Source organism: Vombatus ursinus, unplaced genomic scaffold (genome assembly GCF_900497805.2).
Source record: "Vombatus ursinus unplaced genomic scaffold, bare-nosed wombat genome assembly UNPS02014807.1, whole genome shotgun sequence".
In the NCBI taxonomy this organism is placed as follows: domain Eukaryota; kingdom Metazoa; phylum Chordata; class Mammalia; order Diprotodontia; family Vombatidae; genus Vombatus; species Vombatus ursinus.
Genome location: NW_020954585.1, coordinates 44,137,678 through 44,157,921, shown reverse-complemented (window position 1 = coordinate 44,157,921; position 20,244 = coordinate 44,137,678). Strand labels below are relative to the sequence as shown.

General features: G+C 41.9%; 1 protein-coding gene across 1 annotated transcript; it reads left to right on the top strand.

The window, feature by feature from the left end:
- The first annotated feature begins 698 nt into the window (after positions 1-698).
- TMEM11 (transmembrane protein 11) lies at positions 699-15,266 on the top strand. Its single transcript, XM_027874296.1, has 2 exons — positions 699-948; positions 14,354-15,266. The coding sequence occupies exons 1-2, from the start codon at positions 737-739 to the stop codon at positions 14,868-14,870; spliced, it is 729 nt and encodes a 242-aa protein (XP_027730097.1). The 5' UTR covers positions 699-736; the 3' UTR covers positions 14,871-15,266.
- Positions 15,267-20,244: the final 4,978 nt, after the last annotated feature.

Here is a 20,244-nt window from a genome sequence, read left to right as displayed (position 1 = left end):
GGAGATGGGAGGCTGAATGGAAGAGTGAATGGAGGGAAGGGAGATGGGTGTTTGAATGGATGAGTGGGAGGGAGGGGAGATGGATGAATGAATGGATGAGCGGAGGGAGGGGAGACGGGTGGCTGAATGGGTGAGTGGAGGGAGGGGACACCGAATGGGTGAATGAGCGGAGGGAGGGAGGGGCGGCTGGATGCGGCTGCCCTCCTCTCAATGACCTTAGCGCGCAAAGGCGCCCGTGAAGGACAGAGCCTCTCTCGGGCAGGGCCCGCTCGGTCCGCCCCTGTGGGAGGGGGCGACTGGAAGGTCGGGCCCTTCGCGGAGCCGCTGAGCCGAGGGAAGAAGCAGGAGGGGGCGGGGCGCTCGTTGGTCGGGTCGGCCGCTATGAACAGCTGCCAGGCCTAGCCTGGAGAAGGCGCCTTGGCTGCAGCTTGGAAGCAGGAGAGGCGGGAGACCGAGGGGGGCGGGGAAGGAGGAACGCCTCCCCAACAGCATTCTGGGAATTATAGGCTCTCCCCGCGTGTGCCTTCAGCTTCTCTTCCTAGGCGCCAGTGGCATGCTGGCGTTTGCTGGACCTTTGCATCTGATCTCTTTGGGAGTCTCACCTCGAAAAGGGATGAGTCTGACAAACACCACTGGTTATAAGAGATACTTTTGCTCCTCTTGTCGCCCTCCTCTTCAGGATTGAGACTACATTTCCCAGTTGTCTTGCGAGCAGCCTGCTTGGCGAGGTGGCGCGATGCACTCTGGATGTTGTAGTTCCCATTTGATTCAGGCTTCTGCTCCTCGGGCTACCCCGGTGCCGAGGGCCGGACTACATTTCCCTTCAGTCCTCCCGATTCCCCTCGGCCGCCTTGGCGGAGACATTTGCGAACGGAGTGTCTCCAAGATGGCTGCTTGGGGAAGGAGGCGCCTTGGCCCGGGCAGCAGTGGCGGCAGTGCCCGAGAGAGGTGAGCCTGGGGGAGCCACGGTTCCCCCTGGGCCAGTGGCGGAAGGAGTGGGAAACCAAAGGGAACCGAGCGGCACTGCGGCGGCGGCCTGGGCGCCGGACTCTTCTGTCGTCCTCCCCTCAGTGCCTTGGGCTCCTCCTTCCCCCCACCCGCTCGGTCCCCCTGCCTGGCTTCCGAGGGGCGCGAGGAGAGAAGCCGGGGCGGGGGAGCCGAGCTGCGAGGGTCGGCCTTGGGCACCTCCCGCGGGGTCCGGGGTGCGCCGCCGCGACGGAGGGGTGGGCGGTGCTGGAGGAAAGTGTGGCCCAAGTTCGGGCCGCGGAGAGCCCGGATTGTGCGGGGAGGACCCGACGGCAGGGCGCCAGCGGGCGGGCGCCTGGGTCCCACTTGGGCCCGAGGGCCGGAGCCAAGCGGCCGCGTGGGTCCAGGCGCTGCCCCCTCCCGCCCATCCCGCACGTGGGGCGCGGAGGGGGCGCTCGGCGGGGGGCGTGCGCGTGAGTGCGCATGTGGGTCGGTTCGTCTGGGGGTGGGGAGGCCGGAGGAGAAGCAGCAGTAGTGACAGAAGCAGGTCAGCGGCGGGAAGGTCAGTGCGAGCGTGCACGTTTACCGGGCCAGGCCCTTTCCAGATGTGGATCCCGCGAGGACCGAGGTGCCGCCACCCCCACCCCCACTCCCCCCACCCGGGCCGAGGCATCTTAGGACTTGGCTGGGGCGCCCTTCCAAGTGACCTTTTCCTACCCTCCCGGGGCTCGGGTTGGCGGGCAGAAATGCGTTTCCTTTTCTCGGTGGCCGAAGTCGGGGGAAACTGGTTTTTTGCCTCTAGAAACGTCTCTCTTGGGAACGGATCCGGAAGGACCTTTCCTGCTCTGGGTGCTTGGTTAATGGAGCAGTTCTGGCTTCGGGAAAACTGTCAACTTTGTGTGTGTGTGTGTGTGTGTGTGTGTGTGTGTGTGTGTTACACACAAGACATGTGTCTCATGCAAGTTTGCTGGCCTGATTGGGATAACATGTCAGGAAAAGAGAGGAGATATTTGCTTGGGTTGCTTTAAAGTTATTTTGGGGGAAAAAAAGAGGGTGGAGGGGGGAAGATTCTGTATTAAGTCTCTAATGTTGTTTTGCTCCCTCATCACCGAAATGGGATGGGGGGGCAGGGCTGTATTGCTGTTTTGACATTGTTTACTGGTACTTTTAAGATAGGCTAAGTCAAAGAGCTATTGTGATAGTTTACAGATGGTATTAGAAATCGAAATACTCAGATCCCCTGTACTTGTGTAACATGAATCAGTTTAGAAGACTTAAAGGAATCGGTAAAGAATTACACCCTGAGTAAACATATGCAAGTGATAGAAAATACCGTGTGAGGTGCTGTGTTCCATCTTCCATTGTCTGGATTTTAAACCCTTGATTGATCCCTGGAAGTATTTCCAAAATGCTGTGGAGAATGATTTGTTCCTTTGAATAACTAAGTCAAGAATCTTGGAAAGAACCCATTCAAACCAATGGTTCATTTGTAATAGTTGTAACAGAATAATATATGCCTCCTAGAAGCAGGGCATTTGATTTTCTGGTTTCATTTAGTGTCTTTCTGCTTCCCCTAATACTTGTTTTGACTGAAGTTTACCTATTTGTTTTCCTTGTAAACTTTTAGCTAGGTTTTGTTTGGGTAGTAGCTCACCAGATCTCAGCTTCTCTAAAGATCCACTTCCCACTCATGAAGCAGAAGGTGGAAACATAACACTGCCATTTAGATCTAGCTTGTCAGCTGCTTTTTGTGGCACACCTACAGGTCTTGCTTGGCTGGTGGGAAGACTACTCTTCTGAAGGGCAGGGTAGATTAATTGATTACACACCACCATAAATTATAATGGCTGCATGTTATCGGGTCTTATGACTGAAGTAGACTGTTTATGGCACTTTTAAATGACTTTGTTCCATATCGGGTTTGCACTGATTAAAATTACGGCTCTAAATTTCTCATTTGCTTTTAAAACCATTTACTGCATTTACCTGACTGGCATCTGGTTTGTGGTGGAATTCTGAAGAAACAAACATTGTCTAGTGTGTGGGGTATGGAGATGGGGAAAACCTTATGCTGTAACTAGTAGTTGCAAACACTGAAGTTTGTTTTAGAATGGAAGGGCTATACTTTCCATATGTGGTAGCACACATTAACAATAGCTATGGATTCTGATACGGAGGGGTAGAAATAATGAAATGATAGCTATTTGCATGTTGCTTTGTTCTCCATTCTAGTTGGACTCTTAATAATTCCTTCTTACATATTCCATTAAATCTAGGGATTCAACTATGTTTATTATGAAGAACAGCAGACTCTGAGCTGTAACCTGAAATCTTGTCTAAAATTCAGCACACTGGCTGCAAGAGCACCAAACAGAATGCCACTTGTTCCGTCGGAGTCTTTGAGACAAACTTGCACACCTAGGACAGAACAGTGCAGGTATCTGTGTGTTTTGCAATACATGGGCCAACTTGGAACAGATCACAGCTCTACTTTCCCTATGTTTGCTGCTTAGACTTTACGCAGGGGCCTTAAGAGTTTGCTTCCATCAGTGATGGTTTGAATGTGAGTATAGTCATTTGTTTGGGGTTCTTTATAGTTGACAGAAAATGGATTTTCTTTGCACTGTTTTTTGCTGCTATTGCAGCCACTACCTATGAGCCTTCAAAGGCCAGTAGTGTTACAGGTTTGTAGATAAATGGGGCTCCAGGGTGGTTTCAATTTTTATTTTTCCAGGGTTAAAGTAATTTCCTTGCTAAGCCAGAGGTGCCTCTTAAAAAAAAAATTTCACAATATACACTCTCCACTGCCTTAGGATTCCATGTTATAGAAGCTCCTTTAGGAAGCAAGGATTTGGATGGGACTACTTTCAAGTCTTTCAGGTTCACACCTTACTTAGCTGGATCTTGACTTCTTCAGTGGAGTCCATAGACTGACTCAAAACTATCTATGATTTGACTTGGATTTTGATGATGAAATAGTAGTTTTAGGTTAGTACTCTTGTTGAAAATGTTGGCCATTAAATTGAAGGACTGTAAGAACAACCGAACCACATTGGCAGGTCCTAGGAAAGTTGGCTCATGCTCCTCTGTTAGTGTACTGCTGTCCTGATTGGCATCTTTTATCTTAGATTTGTAGATTTTAAAGCAGGAATGCACCTTTGAGATCTCTAGCCTGGCAGCTCTTCAGAAAGACTCTTGAACTTTTATAAGTGGCTTTGTGATAGAACATTTTCCATGACTGATTTGGAAAAGACCATCAAGTATTTTTGCTCATGACTATAGAGGATTAAATCCCAAGCCTTTAGATGTTTGAAAAGTTCTGTGTAGTGTTCTGCTTAGCAAGGCAAACAAAGGATAGATTCATCCTTCCGCTTGAAGTAGGCAACCAGTTGCTGTATTCAGATTCCTGGATGTGTCAGTTAGGGCATGCTTGAGTTCATTTTAGTTCAAGGTTGGAATTGAGGTGCCTTACCAGTTTGTGAGATGAAAAATTTATCTTAATTCATTCTGACAAATTGCTGCCGAGTGTAAAACATTTGTTTCTTGTGAGTACATCCAGTATCTAACCAAAAAATCACAGTGCTTTTTCATGTGTAATCAGAAATGGGAATGGTCACCTGATTGCCTGTTTTGAGGCTCAGGAAGCTGAAAATTAAAGAAATGAAGAACCTGGACATTAGAGGTCAGGCTTAACTTAGTTTATAACCAGTTGGCTTATACAAAGGACTTGTTCTTTAGTCAACAAATTGAAATAATTTTTAAAAAGAATGAGTAAAACACAAAGGGTGGAACCTCCCCTTTCAGGAGGTGTTCTGGTGATAAATTCCCACTTGCCTTAAGATGCCTCCTTTCCAGTTTCACCTGTGATGTATGGTGACATTATTGCCTTTAGCCAGCAGAGGTTTATTTGTGACATCCTATTATTACTTAAGTCTGTATGTGCCTAGAGGGGAAAGGTCATGGCCAAAAGAAGCCATGGTCCCTAGTTCTTGGGAATTAATAGTCTCTCCCCAGACCTACCAGAGCTTGGAGTTCTCTGGAATATTACCAATGTACAGCACTCTGACATTCCCTCCTTCCAGTCCCCTTCATTTCCCAACATCTGCTCATGTTTCAGTAGCATGTAAGTTGCCATGCATGTTTTCATCACAGCAGTTGCCAATGGAAAGAACAGGAAGATATTTTCCTGTACCCTTATTTCCCTTAAAGGGTGGAAGGTGGGATATTTGGAGTAATGTAACAGTTGCTAAGAATTTTTGAATTGTTAATATTTTGGGCTTTATACCACACAACTTCGTGCCTTGGTGGTACATAATAGAAACTGACTCCTAGTCTCCAATTTTTCAGGACATCAATTGATAGTAACATTGCTCTCAGTAATGTTTTATTCACGTTACAAGCATATTTCATTTTATGTAGTAGATGTTTGCAAATTATTTGAGTTCTATTTGCTTGGGTATGTTGGGTCCTTGGGGAATTTACAGGGTGGGGAAAAGATACAGATTTTTGCCCTGAAGCTTACAATTAAGAGTGTAGATGAATTGGACAAAAGTCATGTGCCACACACAAACACTTGTGTGCAAAGAAACTCTGGTCTACTTCTGCAGGTATCTCTCCCTTACCTTTATATAAATTACATACATTGTAGGTTACCTTGGGGAAATTTTCATTTCCAAGTTGGCACTGCCTTAAGCCCAATTTGACTAAGCCACTTAACTGCCATTATTTGAATTGTACTCATAGTAACTATAGTCAGTGTTCAGGAAATGCAGAAGGATTTCAGAATTAACCAGCTGTTGTTAGGAACTCTACAAAGTGTTTGAAAGCTGTTTGTATATGCACATGTAAATTACTGTCATCTCCACTTCTATCAGTAATGGAGAAAATTAAGAATTAACAACATACAGTAACAGAAATGAATTGAATTTTGTCCACCTTCTGTTTTGTCCATAAAGACTACGTGAAAGAGGTTAATTTGAATTCAATTTTAAAAGGCATCAAGGTGGAGCAGGGAGGCTGTGTGAAAGAAAGGTAAAGGACTTTAGGGGTGAGATGACAAAGATAACACAGGCCTGTATCCAAAAGTGATTTTTGGTTGATCTGACTCATTCAACTGGTGAAGGATGAGTTTCTTGACAGGTGTTTGGTTTCTGTTAATGGACATTTCTACATTTGTATTTATGGTAAGTGGTTGTTAACTAAGAACTGAAAATTGGGGGTGGGGGGGCTGCGAACAACAGTGCTCGTGTGTGTTTTAGTTAATGTTGATTGTTAATACACACTTAATATCTGCAGTGAAAATCATCTGATAATATCTAAACCAGAGGTGGGGAACCTGTGGCCTCAAGGCCACAAAGTGGCCCTATAGATCCTTAAGTGCAGCCTTTTGACTGAATCCAAGCTTCACAGAACAAATCCTTAATGCCTGAATAAAAAAACAAATATAAAACTTTGACTCAGTCAAAAGGCCAAACCCAAGGACTGGAAGGCCATGTGTGGTCTCTGGAGGCTGAAGGTTTCCCCACCCCTGAACTGTTAAAGATGGTTGTTTTTTTGTCAGAGAAGCCTAAAGCCCCCAAAGATACAAGCTTTTTATTTGCCACTTTCCAGAACCAAGATAAGTTTATTGCATGTTACACATTTTATTGCAAACTAGTGATTGGTTTGAGAGGAAGTTGGCCAGTGGTGCTTGGAAAGCATAAAGCAATGTTTTAACTAGGTCTTGATTTTGTTTGGCGATTCATTTAGAATATGAGTTTTAGAAGAGTAGTGTGTAGTGTTGGGTGATGGCTAGAAATAAGAAATAGCTGCCTCAGTAGAGCAATGGAACTATTTCATTTCTTAACTAAAGCAGGATAAAAAATCATTATCAGCAGTTCAAAGCTGAACCAACAAACAGCATGATCTTGGCAGCCTTTACAATCCTAATGATCCATGGTAATAGTGGCAGAGAATTTAAAAAATGTAGGCTTAATGAGTGGTAACATGTACTGTCTACTCTGATCTAAATTAGTTCTGACAGATTATTTGTTCTCTTTGGTTTTGATATGTTGACTTATTTTTACTTAACCCTTGTAAAATTCTGAAAGCCAATTGATTCACCAAACGGTGCCTACTACCAGGAAGGAGATAGGGACACAACGACAAAAATAAAGCAGTCTGCCCAAAAGGATTCCAGGGTGGGGGTAGGGGTAACAAAGGTTGCAGAGTGGTGGACACATGGAAGTAGATACAAAGTATATATAAAACAATACAGAATAATTTAAAGAGATAGAAATCACTAACAGTTATTGGGGATTAGAAAAAGTCTCCATTAGGAGGTGTGATCTGAGTTGTGCTTGAAGGCAGATAAGGACTTTTGGAGACAGAGATGAGAGTATCCACAAAAGGCAAAAGATTAACAGTGTCTTGTGAAGGTAAGAGCTTGTGTGCCAATAAACCTACAGAATCAGTCACAGAACATCTGGGTATTTGGTGTAGTACATCTGTGGAGGAGAGGCAGCATATGAAATCTCTTCCTTCCCAGGCAGGTCTAGGTTAATTCTCAGCACGTATGATCGGACAGCTCTTTTCAGGTCCCCATATGGTGTTGCCATTGCCTGTATGCCCCAAAGCCCTGCTGCTTGGACTGAGTCCTCTTGGGGCATCTCTCAGCTATTTACCCTCCAAGCTGCTGGTGTCATTTGTTGGGCAGCTTCCTCTGCCAAGCTGCATCTTCCTTGACTTAGGAGGTTTTTTTTTTCTTTTCAGTAGAAACATCGATAAGCTAGAGACATCCTAAATAAGACAACCAGGATGACAAAGACCTTCACCATGGCATATTGCAATTGGTTGAAGAATTTAGTGATAATTAACCTTGAGAAAAGATGGGGTTGGGGAGACAAACTGATAACTGTCTTCAAGTTTTTGAAAAGCAGTCAGGTCAAAGAGGGATTAGATGATAACAATCCAAAAGTGGAATAGGCTGCCCTCAGGACGTATGAGTTCCTTCTTTGACTGGACATTGTTCAGGTATAAGCTGGGTTTTGTGACTTCTTCCACCTCTGAGATCCTGTGACCTTTTATTTTGAGTATACCTCATGTTCAGTTTTAAAACTGCATTGTTGACACTTTTGCACATTTTATAAGTCCTGTGTTTTGGTTCTATGCAAACAGTGATCACATTGTCCTAGCAGTGGATCCCCTAATGCTTTTGAGGGACTCAGGAGGAAGACATGATGGCAGGATACAGCTATTTGTCTTGAAATAATAAATTTGTTTTTAAAGTATTTAATTATACTATACACACACGTATATACACGAATAGAAACTGGATTTACCTTCTCTCTAATAATTTTTATTTGCCTGTAACTAGAATACCAAGGACTACACAATTTTTATATATAGAATGTAGTTTTCCTATAGGGTGGCCTAGTAGGACAGGTTAGTACTCACATGTTACCTCCTGATTGAGATACCTCTTTTTACCATATTCACTAAGCTGCCATAAATTGCATGATAGTTGGAGCACAGATTGTCCTCCGATGGAAAACTTTCCAGTTTCAAAGTAATTGATGCCTGTTAGCTGTTTAATGTATTTCAGTAATAACTTTAATTTTAAATAACTAGTTCTTCGGAGGAATCAAAATGGAAAACATCAGTTTGTTTGCTTCTCCCTGGTTTTTTTCATATGTTGAGCACTGGGGAAATAATTTTGTGTCAGTATCTTTTATACCACCTGTCTATATTGACCAAGACAAAAAAGTGGTTGTTACATTAGAAGTCATGGAGGTAGAATGCTCACAAGGGGTAGAAAAGAATGGCAGAGGAACTCGGAATTGGGGGGATGAGATTGGGCTGAGGACTGACTGCCCAACGATCTGTGTTTGCAGGAGAGAACTTTTTAGGTACCATGGTTTTGCTCTGTAGTCTTAGGAAAAGTAAACAATGTTTCTCATTACATCCAGAACAGCTGTCAAAAACCAAACCTTAAGCTAAGGGTTCTTAACCTGGCCTCCATGAGCTTGTTTTGTTTTTTATTTTTTAAAATTTTGATAAGTATTTCAACCGTAATTTGGTTTCCTCTGTAATCTTATTTTTAAAATTTTATGCATTTAAGAATATTCTGAGATCTCTATAGGCTTCACTAGACTGCCAAAGGGGTCCACTTTACAAAAAAAATTTAACTCCTGCCTCTGGTGAAGAAAAAGACTTCGTTTGGAGAAGTTGAGGTATTGGTCAAAACATCTTAATAAACCTGTTCTTGAAATATTCGTTGCTCTGAGTGTACAAAGACTTTTGATCAAAGAGGTCCTTTGGGGGATAGTGTTTAGGATTTCTTGATTCTCAGCCTTTAAATCATTGAGTCCCAGGACTTGGAAACATCACCTTGATTGATATTCTTAGATAGGTCACATAACTAAATTTGAAGCAACTTATCTTTTTCTTTATAAAGTATTCTTACCTCTTCACTTTCTGATCTCTTTTTCTCTTTTTCTCTTTTCTTCTTACTGTGGGTTATGGAAAAGGAAAGGGGTCCTTTTTAGCTGGTGCGTTGAAAATCCAGAGAAAATGTCTAGGTTTTGAGATTCCCATGAACTTAGTTTTCATACACTTCCGAATTAAGACCTATTTATGCAAAATTCTATTCGAGGTTTCTACCTGCTTCTTATAACTATTAATTTACCCCTCAAGAAAAAACTGATAATGATAGATTTAGACTCTGCTATTTTTGCACTGTGGACAAGCTGTTTTGGCAACACATAGTTGGAAGCATTTTAACAAACGATCATATTTATGTACCCCAACTGCCTTTAGGGAACTAATTTGTCCTCAAAGCACAGCAGTTAGTCTACCACCTGGTTAATTCCCATGATTGCCACCTTTAGAGTATACAAAATTGAATTATAGCACACAATTTAATTAGAATGGACTAGCCTATTTTAGCCAAAATTAATTAACAGTTTCATTCCCTGGGATAAAAGGGTTATTTCTAGGCTCTCGCACACAATCAACTCAAACCTGCTGCTTCTTATTGTAACTGGCCAGCTCTGTACCTTTTACTCTCCTATCCTGGCTAATGGAGTTTACGTCCTGTGACAGCTTTATCTCCTGGGACACTTTTAGGAACAGTTATCAGTCCATTAATAACTACTTTTCTTTCTGATGTGAGCACGTGAGAGAGCTAATCAGTTGTTTACCCTAATTAACTTGTAAGTAGACTAAAACTAAACTTTGCCTCAGGCTAATTTCTGCCTTAAAATGCTTTTTAAAAGTTGATTTAACCTGAGAGTAACATTTGAAATCTGCAGTTTCAATAAATCACAAGTACCTGCCCTTTTTCTTTGTAGTCTGACATTCCTAGTTTACATACTCTGTAATATTAGACTATAATTGCTTTCTTAGTGATGAGTGAGGGAAGGATTTCCCTTAAATGAACTGGTTTTGGGGAAACTAAATAGCAAACTAGATTCTTTGTTATAAGAGATGATTCTTTGGAAGGGGGTTGGGTGTACAGGGGGAAATGTGGACAGTGTAAAAACAGATTATATTTTAAAAAACTAAATAGCAAACTTAGAAAGCTTGAGTCACATCTGTTTGCCTTCATGCAGCTAATTAGGAAAATGAGTAGCTTTTATTCTAGATATTTTGGTGTAGTTTAAGGGATATATTTCAGTTGATCTTATTTATTCAGGATAGTGTTTTTCACCAGCTTAGCTAAGAGATCAATCTTTATTTGCATGTAGAAAATAGTGATCCAAGGGGCAGCTAGGTGGCACAGTGGATAGAGCATTGGTCCTGGAGTTAGGAGGACCTGAGTTCAAATCCAGCCTCAGAGACATGATACTAGCTGTGTGACCCCGGGGAAGTCACTTAACCCCGATTGCCTCGCAAAAAAAAAAGAAAAAGAAAGAAAGAAAAAAAAAATAGTGATCACTAAGCGCTAGCATAGGTGCATTAAAATCATAGCAGCCTATCTCTTTCCTGGATAGGGGACTGGTGCTATCTCTGGTCATCCTGATCTATATCTCTGGACTCAGATGGCTCTGGAGGAGAAAGTGAGGCTGGTAACTTTGCATAGCCCTCCCTCACTTCAATCCAATTCACTTGCAAGTCACAGCATCACCTTTTTGATGCCGCGGTCCTCTTCAAGAACAAAAGGACAAACAACAACAGACTGGTGCCATCAGGAGATTGTTGTAAATGGCATGTCTTGTTTCAGCAAGGTGCTTGAAAAAATCTCTCATGGTATTCTTAAAGACAGGATGGAGAAATAGGGCAGGGTAGTTAAGCGCAATTATGAATTATCAATTATGAAATTGAACAGCTGGACCCAAAGAGTGCTAGATCGAATGATGGATTGGTACCAGCATAGTCAGATGTCTTAAGTTGCCTGTTTCAATGTTCTGTAGCCAACATTTTTGTTGGGCTGATGAAAGTAGGCTTATCAAATTTGGAGAGGTAATAATGAAAAGCTGAGAAAAAATAGTGACTATATTGGTAGAAACAAAAAGATGTTTTTCCTCTATTTAGTAGTGTTATTTTTTTCCAATTACATGTAAAGATAGTTTTCAACATTCACCTGTATAAGATTTTGAGTTCTAAATTTTTCTCCCTCCCCAAAACAGCAAGCAATCTAATATAGGTTATACATGTGCAATCACATTAATCATATTTCCACATTAAAGATCTTGATGGGCTAGAGTAATGAGCAAAAACAAGTGAAATCAGATAGATAAATGTGAAGTCCTTAGATTCAACAAAATCTATATATGTGCTGAATGGGGGAGATGAAAATTTATGTTAAACAGACCAGGACTCATTTGGCCTGGATTTAAGTGCGACTTACTTCCTAGAAAGGCTCAATGTAGTCTTGGACTGTTATCAGATCTAAATGTAGTTCCCAGAACAAGGAAAGGTAGTAATCTTACTGTCTTCAGTGTTGATCAGATCACACCTTAAATACTATGTTCATTCTTGGAGATTATGTGATTTGAAGAAGAGATGATGTTCCTGAGGACAGTTTAACTCAATAGATTGGGGGGGGTAAGGAAGGTACAGCAAACATGATATCTGTCTTTGGTTTAAGGGCTGTCATGGGAAAGGGGAATAGATTTAGTCACTGTTTTCAAGTGCTAGGACCAATGAGTAGATGTCATAAGGAAGCAGCTTTTTGCTCAGCTTATGGAAGAACTTTGTAAAAATTAGCAGTGGAATGTGAAAGTGAGCTGCCCATTATGCAGTGTTCAGTCAGAGGCTGGATGTTTCTCTGTTGTAGTGGAAAGTATTGGACTTGTAGTCATGAAGAGACATGAGTTTGAACTCGGATGGTCCCAGAATTTCAGCCTCTGTTTTCTGCACCCACAAAACAGGGTTGATGACAACCTCACAGGGTTGCAGTGGCTATCAAGTGAAATGAGATTTCTGAAGTGTTTTGTAAACCTTAAAGCACTTATCAATGTCAGTTATTTTTATTTATTAATATCCTTGGTGAAACTTTTCTCGATTTCACCACAAGACTTAAAAAAAGGTGGATAATTTGATATCTCATTTCCCCATCAGATAACATCTTAATCTTGAATTTCCTTAGAAGCTAACATGGTGCTCTGCTTAATGCTTGCTGTATAAAATTGATGAAGTAGAGAATTTTCCTCTTTCAGTGGACTGAAATTGAATCAAAAGATGATCCTTCATTGTTTCCAGTTTCAATGATTCGGAAATGCCCCACAATACATGGTTGTTGGTCATAGCTAATGGAACAAGTTCTGGAGTACTTAATTATAGGTAGTAATTGGCTAATTTCTGTTAAGCAAAGTTTTGGTAATAACACATGTTTTTCCCCCATTCTGATACATAAAGTCAAGATACCAGAATATTCAAGTTAGTCTGTCTCCAGGAAGAAGTTTGTAGTTCTCCAAGAAAAGCAGTTTTCAGATTGAAACACAATGAAATTTGTAGTAATTACATTTTCATGGGTATCTGTAAGGTTCTGCCATCCTCACTAGTAGCAAGCTTTCTTTAATATCCCTGAAACTATTAAACAGGTATTTGGGCAGTGGTTGAAAGGAGACAGTGGGGCTGTTGTAACAGATAGCTTTTGAGGAGTTCTGCCTATTTGGTCTCCTGACATCCATGCCAAGAGGCTGCTTTGTTCCCAATCACTAAAGACAAAATTGTACTATTGTAACCTTTGTTCTTAGAGACAAAGATGACTTTCTTTGAGCACGTGAGGGCATTACCTTTATCAGTGTGTATTGACTTTCAACATAGAATTGTTTCTGGATAATGCCTTAATATAGTAAATTTAGTTTTGTGCCGCTTTTAGTGTATTAAAAGGTGACAGCCTACAGAGATACAACTCTCCCTTTCTGTCTCTTCCCCCAGTTCTTTAACTGTGAACCCCTTTTTATCTGTTGCAGTAGGGCAAAACTAGATCTGGCATATATTGCAGTAGGTAGTTTTCCTAGACTTTGGGGGTACCCCCCGTAGGCACTGATTCTAAATTAAGTTCTTTCCTATGATGGAATTCTAATAAAGCTGTCCCCAGCCCCCATATTCTAACTTCCTTATAGGCCTCACTGAACAGCAGGCATGTCCCAATTTAACCACACCACAGGCCCCCAAACTCAATCATAGGCCTCACTGAACAGCAGGCCCACTGCCCCTACCTAGCCACTGCCCTCCCCCTGCCCCCCAACATCCTTACTTCTTCATATGTCACTAGAACAGCAGGTGTGACCATGTGATGGAATGCTAGCACTGCCCCCAGACCCATTCCTCATATTTCCCACAGAAACAAGAGCTGTGTCCACACACTCAACCATAACCACATCCATCTAATCTCAGGACCACAATAGCCAGCCAGTAAGAAAGCAGCACCACTAGGATGCCCAAGCAAGATGTAGACCCTAAAATAATAGAAAGGACTTTACCTGGGTAGGCACCTGTGCAGTCGTAGCAAGAGCTGCCCTTTAGGTGAACTTATGATGTGGAGAGGCTTTTTATAATATGTATCCATGCCCCCTCCCACAAATGGGTTTTTCTGTATGCATTGTGGGTAATAGCATGCACAGTTCCACCTCGGCTAGGACCGCTTCCCGTTACCTAATCCACAAACCCCTTCTGCTTTTTAATCAGAATTACCTGTCTTGTTCCTCTTGGAACTCAGCCTGCTGGAGATCTTAATCCTCAATAAATGCCTTTGCTTGGATTGGAGGTGGTCTGAATCTGAATTCTTTAAGATGACACCCCCACAACACCCCATGAAACCATAATCCTTGGAGGCTTGTTGAAGGTGTTGGATCTCTTCACATTGAAACAATTTCACTCTCCAGAACTCCCCACCATGAAGCTGGCATTAAGCAAACCAGGTTCTTTGTTTAATTGTCTCATCTTTCTCTCTTAACAGGGTAACTTTGTCTGCCACAGAGTGTTACATCGTTCACGAAATCTACAATGGAGAGAACGCCCAAGACCAGTTTGAGTATGAGTTGGAGCAGGCTCTGGAGGCACAGTACAAGTACATAGTTATAGAGCCCACCCGGATTGGTGATGAGACTGCCCGATGGATCACTGTTGGGAACTGCCTGCACAAGACAGCCGTGCTGGCAGGCAGTGCCTGCCTCTTCACCCCACTGGCACTTCCCTTAGATTATTCCCATTATATCTCCCTGCCTGCCGGCGTGCTGAGCATGGCCTGTTGCACCCTCTATGGAATCTCCTGGCAGTTTGACCCCTGCTGCAAATATCAAGTGGAGTATGATGCCTATAAACTTTCCCGACTGCCTCTGCATACGCTCACTTCCTCCACTCCTGTGGTGCTGGTGAGGAAGGATGACCTGCACAGAAAGAGACTGCATAATACAATAGCACTCGCTGCCCTGGTGTACTGTGTAAAGAAGATTTACGAGCTTTATGCTGTATGATTTCAGTAGAAAAGGGAGAGAGAGAGAAAAACACCCACAAAAGACAACAATGTATTAAGATTTCCACAGTAACATTTTTTTTCCTCTGAAATGCAATGGAGACTGGGAAGGTGTTTGGTTTAATATTTGTTATTTTTCAGAGTAAGACAAATCACTGCTACACCAAGGGATTTTTTTTCAGCTCATTACACTAAGATGTGGATCTGCAGTGACTCAAGACATGTTCTAGGCTGTGGAAGTCTGATTGAGCAGTGGAATGTTGATGGAAGCAAACTATGTGAAGGGGGGTGTGAAATGCTTTTTTGGGGGAGGGGGGAACCTTTCAAGTATATTGTTTAACTGTACCATCCAGAGCCAGCCAGAAGCTATTGACCATTAAAATAATGAGCATTTCAAGTGTTTTCTCTCTCCATCCTTTTCTATGTACCTACTTTAAGGATCAGCTTTAGGATGTGGCTTACAGCTGAGAGTAATAAGGTTGATCTGAGGAACAAATTGTGTCTTTGTACTTACAAACAAAATATTTTGAATCTTAAGTTTGTTTATGAGAGGTGCCTTCTGCACCACAGTGAAATCCATTTGAATGGGGTGAGCATAGTCAACCAAGGGTCCCTATCCAGTAGATCTCAAAGCTTTAATTTTACTTTTACTCTTTTTTGCTTTCACTCTTTTGGTTCAGCTTTGTTCTATGGAGGACAGAAGAAGAGCACTATGCTGCCAGCCAGGTGCTCATCCCTCCTTCTCTGGACTTGACATATTACTCTACTCCCCAGTGATTTCAAGACTTCCAGGAAATGTGAAGGAAAAAAATCTTTTCTCCTGGATGATAAACACCTGTTTAGTTTGTTAGCTGCTTTCTCTCTTCTAAGTGGCTATTTGCTAGACTGCCAGATTCACTAGTGACTTAGATTTAAGGTTTTAAAACTGTCAAAAGGTCCTTTCTCTAGAGTTGAATGCCCAAAGCATTCACATGTTGCTTGCTGAGTCATGGTCTGGGGGGCAAAATGGTGTTGGGGATCTAGTTTTTGAGTTTAACAATGAACTTTTGCAGGTGATTTGCCACTGGCCACAGGGAAAGTAATCCCCAGTAAATCTGTACTTGATTCTGCAGAGCTAATTGAAATCCTGTTGTAATGATGATCTCTCTTGAGGATCTAGAAGCTTGTTACCTACTTGAAAATCCTGTTTTGCTTGAATGACAAATATTTATATAACAGGCCCTGACTTGGGAAAGGAGCCACTTGCCCTGTTTGGAAATGTTCTGCCTGTAAATCAAATTTCAGGTGGTATGGTGGCTTGAAGTAGGTAGGCCTTCACTTGAGCAATGGAAGATCACTGTTGCCAGCTCAGGAGGTGTAGGCAGAAGCTTTTACCCTTGAAATAAAAGCTGTGTAAACAGGTATACTTGTTGTACCACTACTTTCCAAACAGCATTTAACAAGGTATATTTTGTTAAGAGAATAATCCAAATACTGAAACACTATCCTTTTTACATTTTCTGTAGCCAGGCAGACTGAATTCATCACTTTTGTAAATAAGACAAGAAGTTTTAATCATTGGTATCTACACAAGTAATGGACCTTGTCAATAAGGAAACTTGAAAACATCTTATCCTGGCATGTGCTATAATTGACAGTAGCAAATTATGCTCCCTAGTATGAGGGTTAACCATTTTATCTCATCCTTATTGCGGTTTTTTAAAAACTGGCAATTCTTCATTTGTAGTGGGTTTTTTTGTTTGTTTTTTATTTTTTTAGTTCTAGAGATGGGGCATGGCATAACAGTCATGCCCTATAAAACTAAGGTATTATGTTAATCCCAGTGCTAGTTTTAGACCATGGTAATGTAAATTCAAGTGTGAATTTTTGCATTTTGTGGAGAATAGATCATAGAGAACATCAATGACGTTTTTATAGTATTTTGTTGCTTCAAAGCACTTTATATACATTATTTGATTTGAGCCTCAAGATGACTTTAGGGCAAGTGTTATTCTCTTTGCAAATGAGAAAACTAAGGCACAAATTAAATGATTTATTCAAAGTCACTTTATTTGGTGTTTTGAGAAGAATGCAAACCTTCCTGCTTTATACATGTAAATCTTAGTTACCTATAATCTTAATAGGAAGGGACCTTAAGAGTTCATCTGATCTAACCTGAACCTTAGCCAACAGACTTTTCTAAGTCTCTGAACAAGTGAAAGCCTCCAGTGATGGGAGGGAAATCCATTATCTCCTGAGGCAGCACGTGGCACTTAGTACTGTCATAATTAAAAAGGGTTTTGTTTTGTTGCGGGTTTTTTTTTTCCATCTTATATTGAGCAGAAATTTTCATTCCTGGGGCTTCCACCCATTCCTCCTAATTCTATCTTATGGGGTCAAGCAAAACAAATCTAATCTTTTCACAAGACAGCTATCATTGCTCTATCCCTTTACTCCCCCCTCCATGTATTCTCTTTGCAAATCTAACCTTGTTAGTTCCTTTATCCAAACCTGGTATTGCATGGTACTTGATCTCCTCATCCTGGTTATCCTTCTGTGGACCTATTGCAGCTAGTAAATGTCCCTGGCAAATTTTTCAAGCTCAGTTTCACTTTATATCATCATTCATTCACTGAAAAACATCAATTGAATGTGCAAACTGTACTATGTAAGAGCTTACACTAAGTATGAAGAACAAGACATGGTCTTTGCCTTCATGCAACTTGAACCAACTTCCATTTCAAAGTCTTCTGTAACCTTACAGCTGGTTAAGAAAACTTGCTAGGAATCACTTATTTCTGATAGCTAATAAACTAAATATATAATTTTTAGTAATCCAGATGCCTAGTGCAACCAGCTCTATAGGAAAATTTTACTAATTTGGGGGTCAGTGAAAGAGTGGTGATGTTACATAAATCTATATGAGATAGCTGGAGAAGGAAAATAAGTAGCAAATCTAAGGCTTGGAAAGAAAAACATGGGAGACTTACTTGAACCTATGGTTTGTAAGTTCTTTGTGGAAGAGTTCTTAAGAGTTTAGTAGAGGGAACGTGTAGCTTTACAGGTATGGCAGGGAGAACTCTGACAAGGTGACTGGTCTAGCTGCTTGTAAACCCATCTTAAGCTAAACCAGAGTAGTGGATGCCATGCTATTCTGATGCTTCCATATTTACGCTTGACTTTTTCTCAAGAGAATAGTAGGATGTCGTTTGATGTAAAGAGAATCAGAACCATGCTGCTGTGTTGGACAGAAGTAACATCAAACTTTTCTACTGTTGGCAAGTTAATGGTATTCAGGTACTCATTAGGAAAAAAAAAAACACATTAAATCCCAGGAGCATGGAACTAATGAACTTTATGGCTCATCATTCAGATTGCACAAACAATTCAGAAAAATTAATTTATTGGGCAGCAGCCCATCTGAGCTCACACCAGATAATGGTAAAGGGTTTTTGTCTATTTGAAAAGTCCTGTTACAACTATCTTCATTTGATTTAATACCATGAAGACTTTAAAGAACTATCTTATCCTAAAGCAATTAGCCATGAGTAAATCTAGGCTCAGCTCTTTCCCCATTTAATTTCAGGCTTGAATGCTAAACATTTCAGTATTAAGTCCCTACATTATGTGTCAAGCACTGTGCTAAGTGCTAGTGTTTTTGTAAACAGGCAAAAGACAGTATCTGCCCTTAAGGAGCTCACAGTCTAATGGGGGAGATAACACGCAAATATATAACAAATATATACAAAGTAAGCTATATACAAGACAAATAGGAAACAGAGGGAAGGAACAGGAATTAAGAGGAGGTAGGGAAGGCTTCCTGTAGAAAATGGAATTTTGGTTGGGGCTTCAGGGAAGTCAACAGTCAGCCGAGGTAGGAGAGTGTCGTAGGCATGGTGGACGATCTGAGTGTCTTGTTCCGGGAACAGCCAGGATCCAGCATCACTGGATCACAGTACACAGGGGAGAAAGGTATAAGAAGACTGGGAAGGTAGGAGGGGACTAGATTATGAAAGGCTTCTGAATGCCAAGCAAAGCATTTTGTCTTTGATCCTAGAGACAATAGGGAGTTGATTCAAGAAAATCACTTTTTAAATGTCTGAATGGAGTGGGGAGAGCCTTGAGGCAGGCAGACACACTAGTAGGCTAGTGCCATAATCCAGGCATGATGTGAAGGGGGCTGGTACTAGATTGGTGGCAGTGTTAGGAGAGACGGCATATTTGAGATGTTGCAAAGGTGAAATCGACACTTTGGCAACAGACTGGATTTGGGGTTTGGGAAATAAGAGTCAAGGATGACTTCTAGGTTGTGAGCCTGAGGGACTGGGAGGATGGTGTTGCCCTCTACAGTAATAGGGAAGGTAGGTGGAGGGGAGGGCTTATGTGTGGGGTAGGGGGATGAGTGCAGTTTTAGACACGGCAATATTAAGATGGATAGCCAGTTTGAGATGTCTGAAAGGCAGCTGGAGATACGAGATTAAGAGGTCAGTAGAGGCTAGGGCAGGAAAGGTAGGTTTTGAGAATCGTTGGCATAGAACCGGTAATTAAACCCACGGGAGCTGAAGTGATCACCAAGTGCAGTAGTATGTAGAAGAGAAGAGAGCCCAGGGCAGAATTCTGAGTGACACTTGGAATTAGAAGGCATGGTCTGGAGGAAGATTCAGCAAAGGAGACTGAGGAATGGTCTGACAGGGGAGAGGGACGGGTGTCTCATAAACCTACAGAAAAAAAGCATCGAGGGGGAGAGAGTAATGAACAGTGTCAAAGGGTGCAGAAAAGTCACAGAGGACTAAGCATTGAAAAAAGGCTATTGGATTTGTCAATTAGGATAACACTGGAGAGAGCAGTTTTGGTAAGTGGGAAAGTAGTGGGAATGACAATCTTTTAGAGGAGACAGGATGGGATGGGATTGCTCGCCTCTTCATGTTAGATGGGTGAAAGAAGCAATAGTGGCAGAAGTGATAGGAGATGAGAAAGTGGGGAGAAGAGGGAGCTTGTAGCTTTACAGGTACGGCAGGGAGAACTCTGACAAGGTGACCAGTATAGCTGCTTATAAACCCATCTTAAGCTAAACCCAAGTAGTGGATGCCGTGCTATTCTGATGCTTCCATATTTACGCTTGACTTTTTCTCAAAGCTCAGTGTTCCAATAAATATCTGTAGATAAGGACTAGATGGACCTTTCCCGTCCATTCCCAAACAACCACCTTTATCAACATACACTTTCCTCACTGTCACCAGTGTTGAGCAGAGGATGGGGCTTTAAGCATCAATGAGAAAAAGCACCACCCACTACTTGTAAATGTCCTTATTTAATATTGCAGATAAACGAGGTCAAGGTACAGCTGTGCTTTTGGTTTTTGGTAACAATATGGTCGCATTCACCACTAGTGAGAA

What these genes read in the sequence shown, in the direction of transcription:
- TMEM11 (XM_027874296.1), top strand. Translation starts at nt 737, where the DNA reads ATGCACTCTGGATGTTGTAGTTCCCATTTGATTCAGGCTTCTGCTCCT. An exon ending in GGCGGCAGTGCCCGAGAGAG is followed by an intron (nt 949 to 14,353) that starts GTGAGCCTGGGG and finishes CTCTCTTAACAG; the next exon opens with GGTAACTTTGTCTGCCACAG.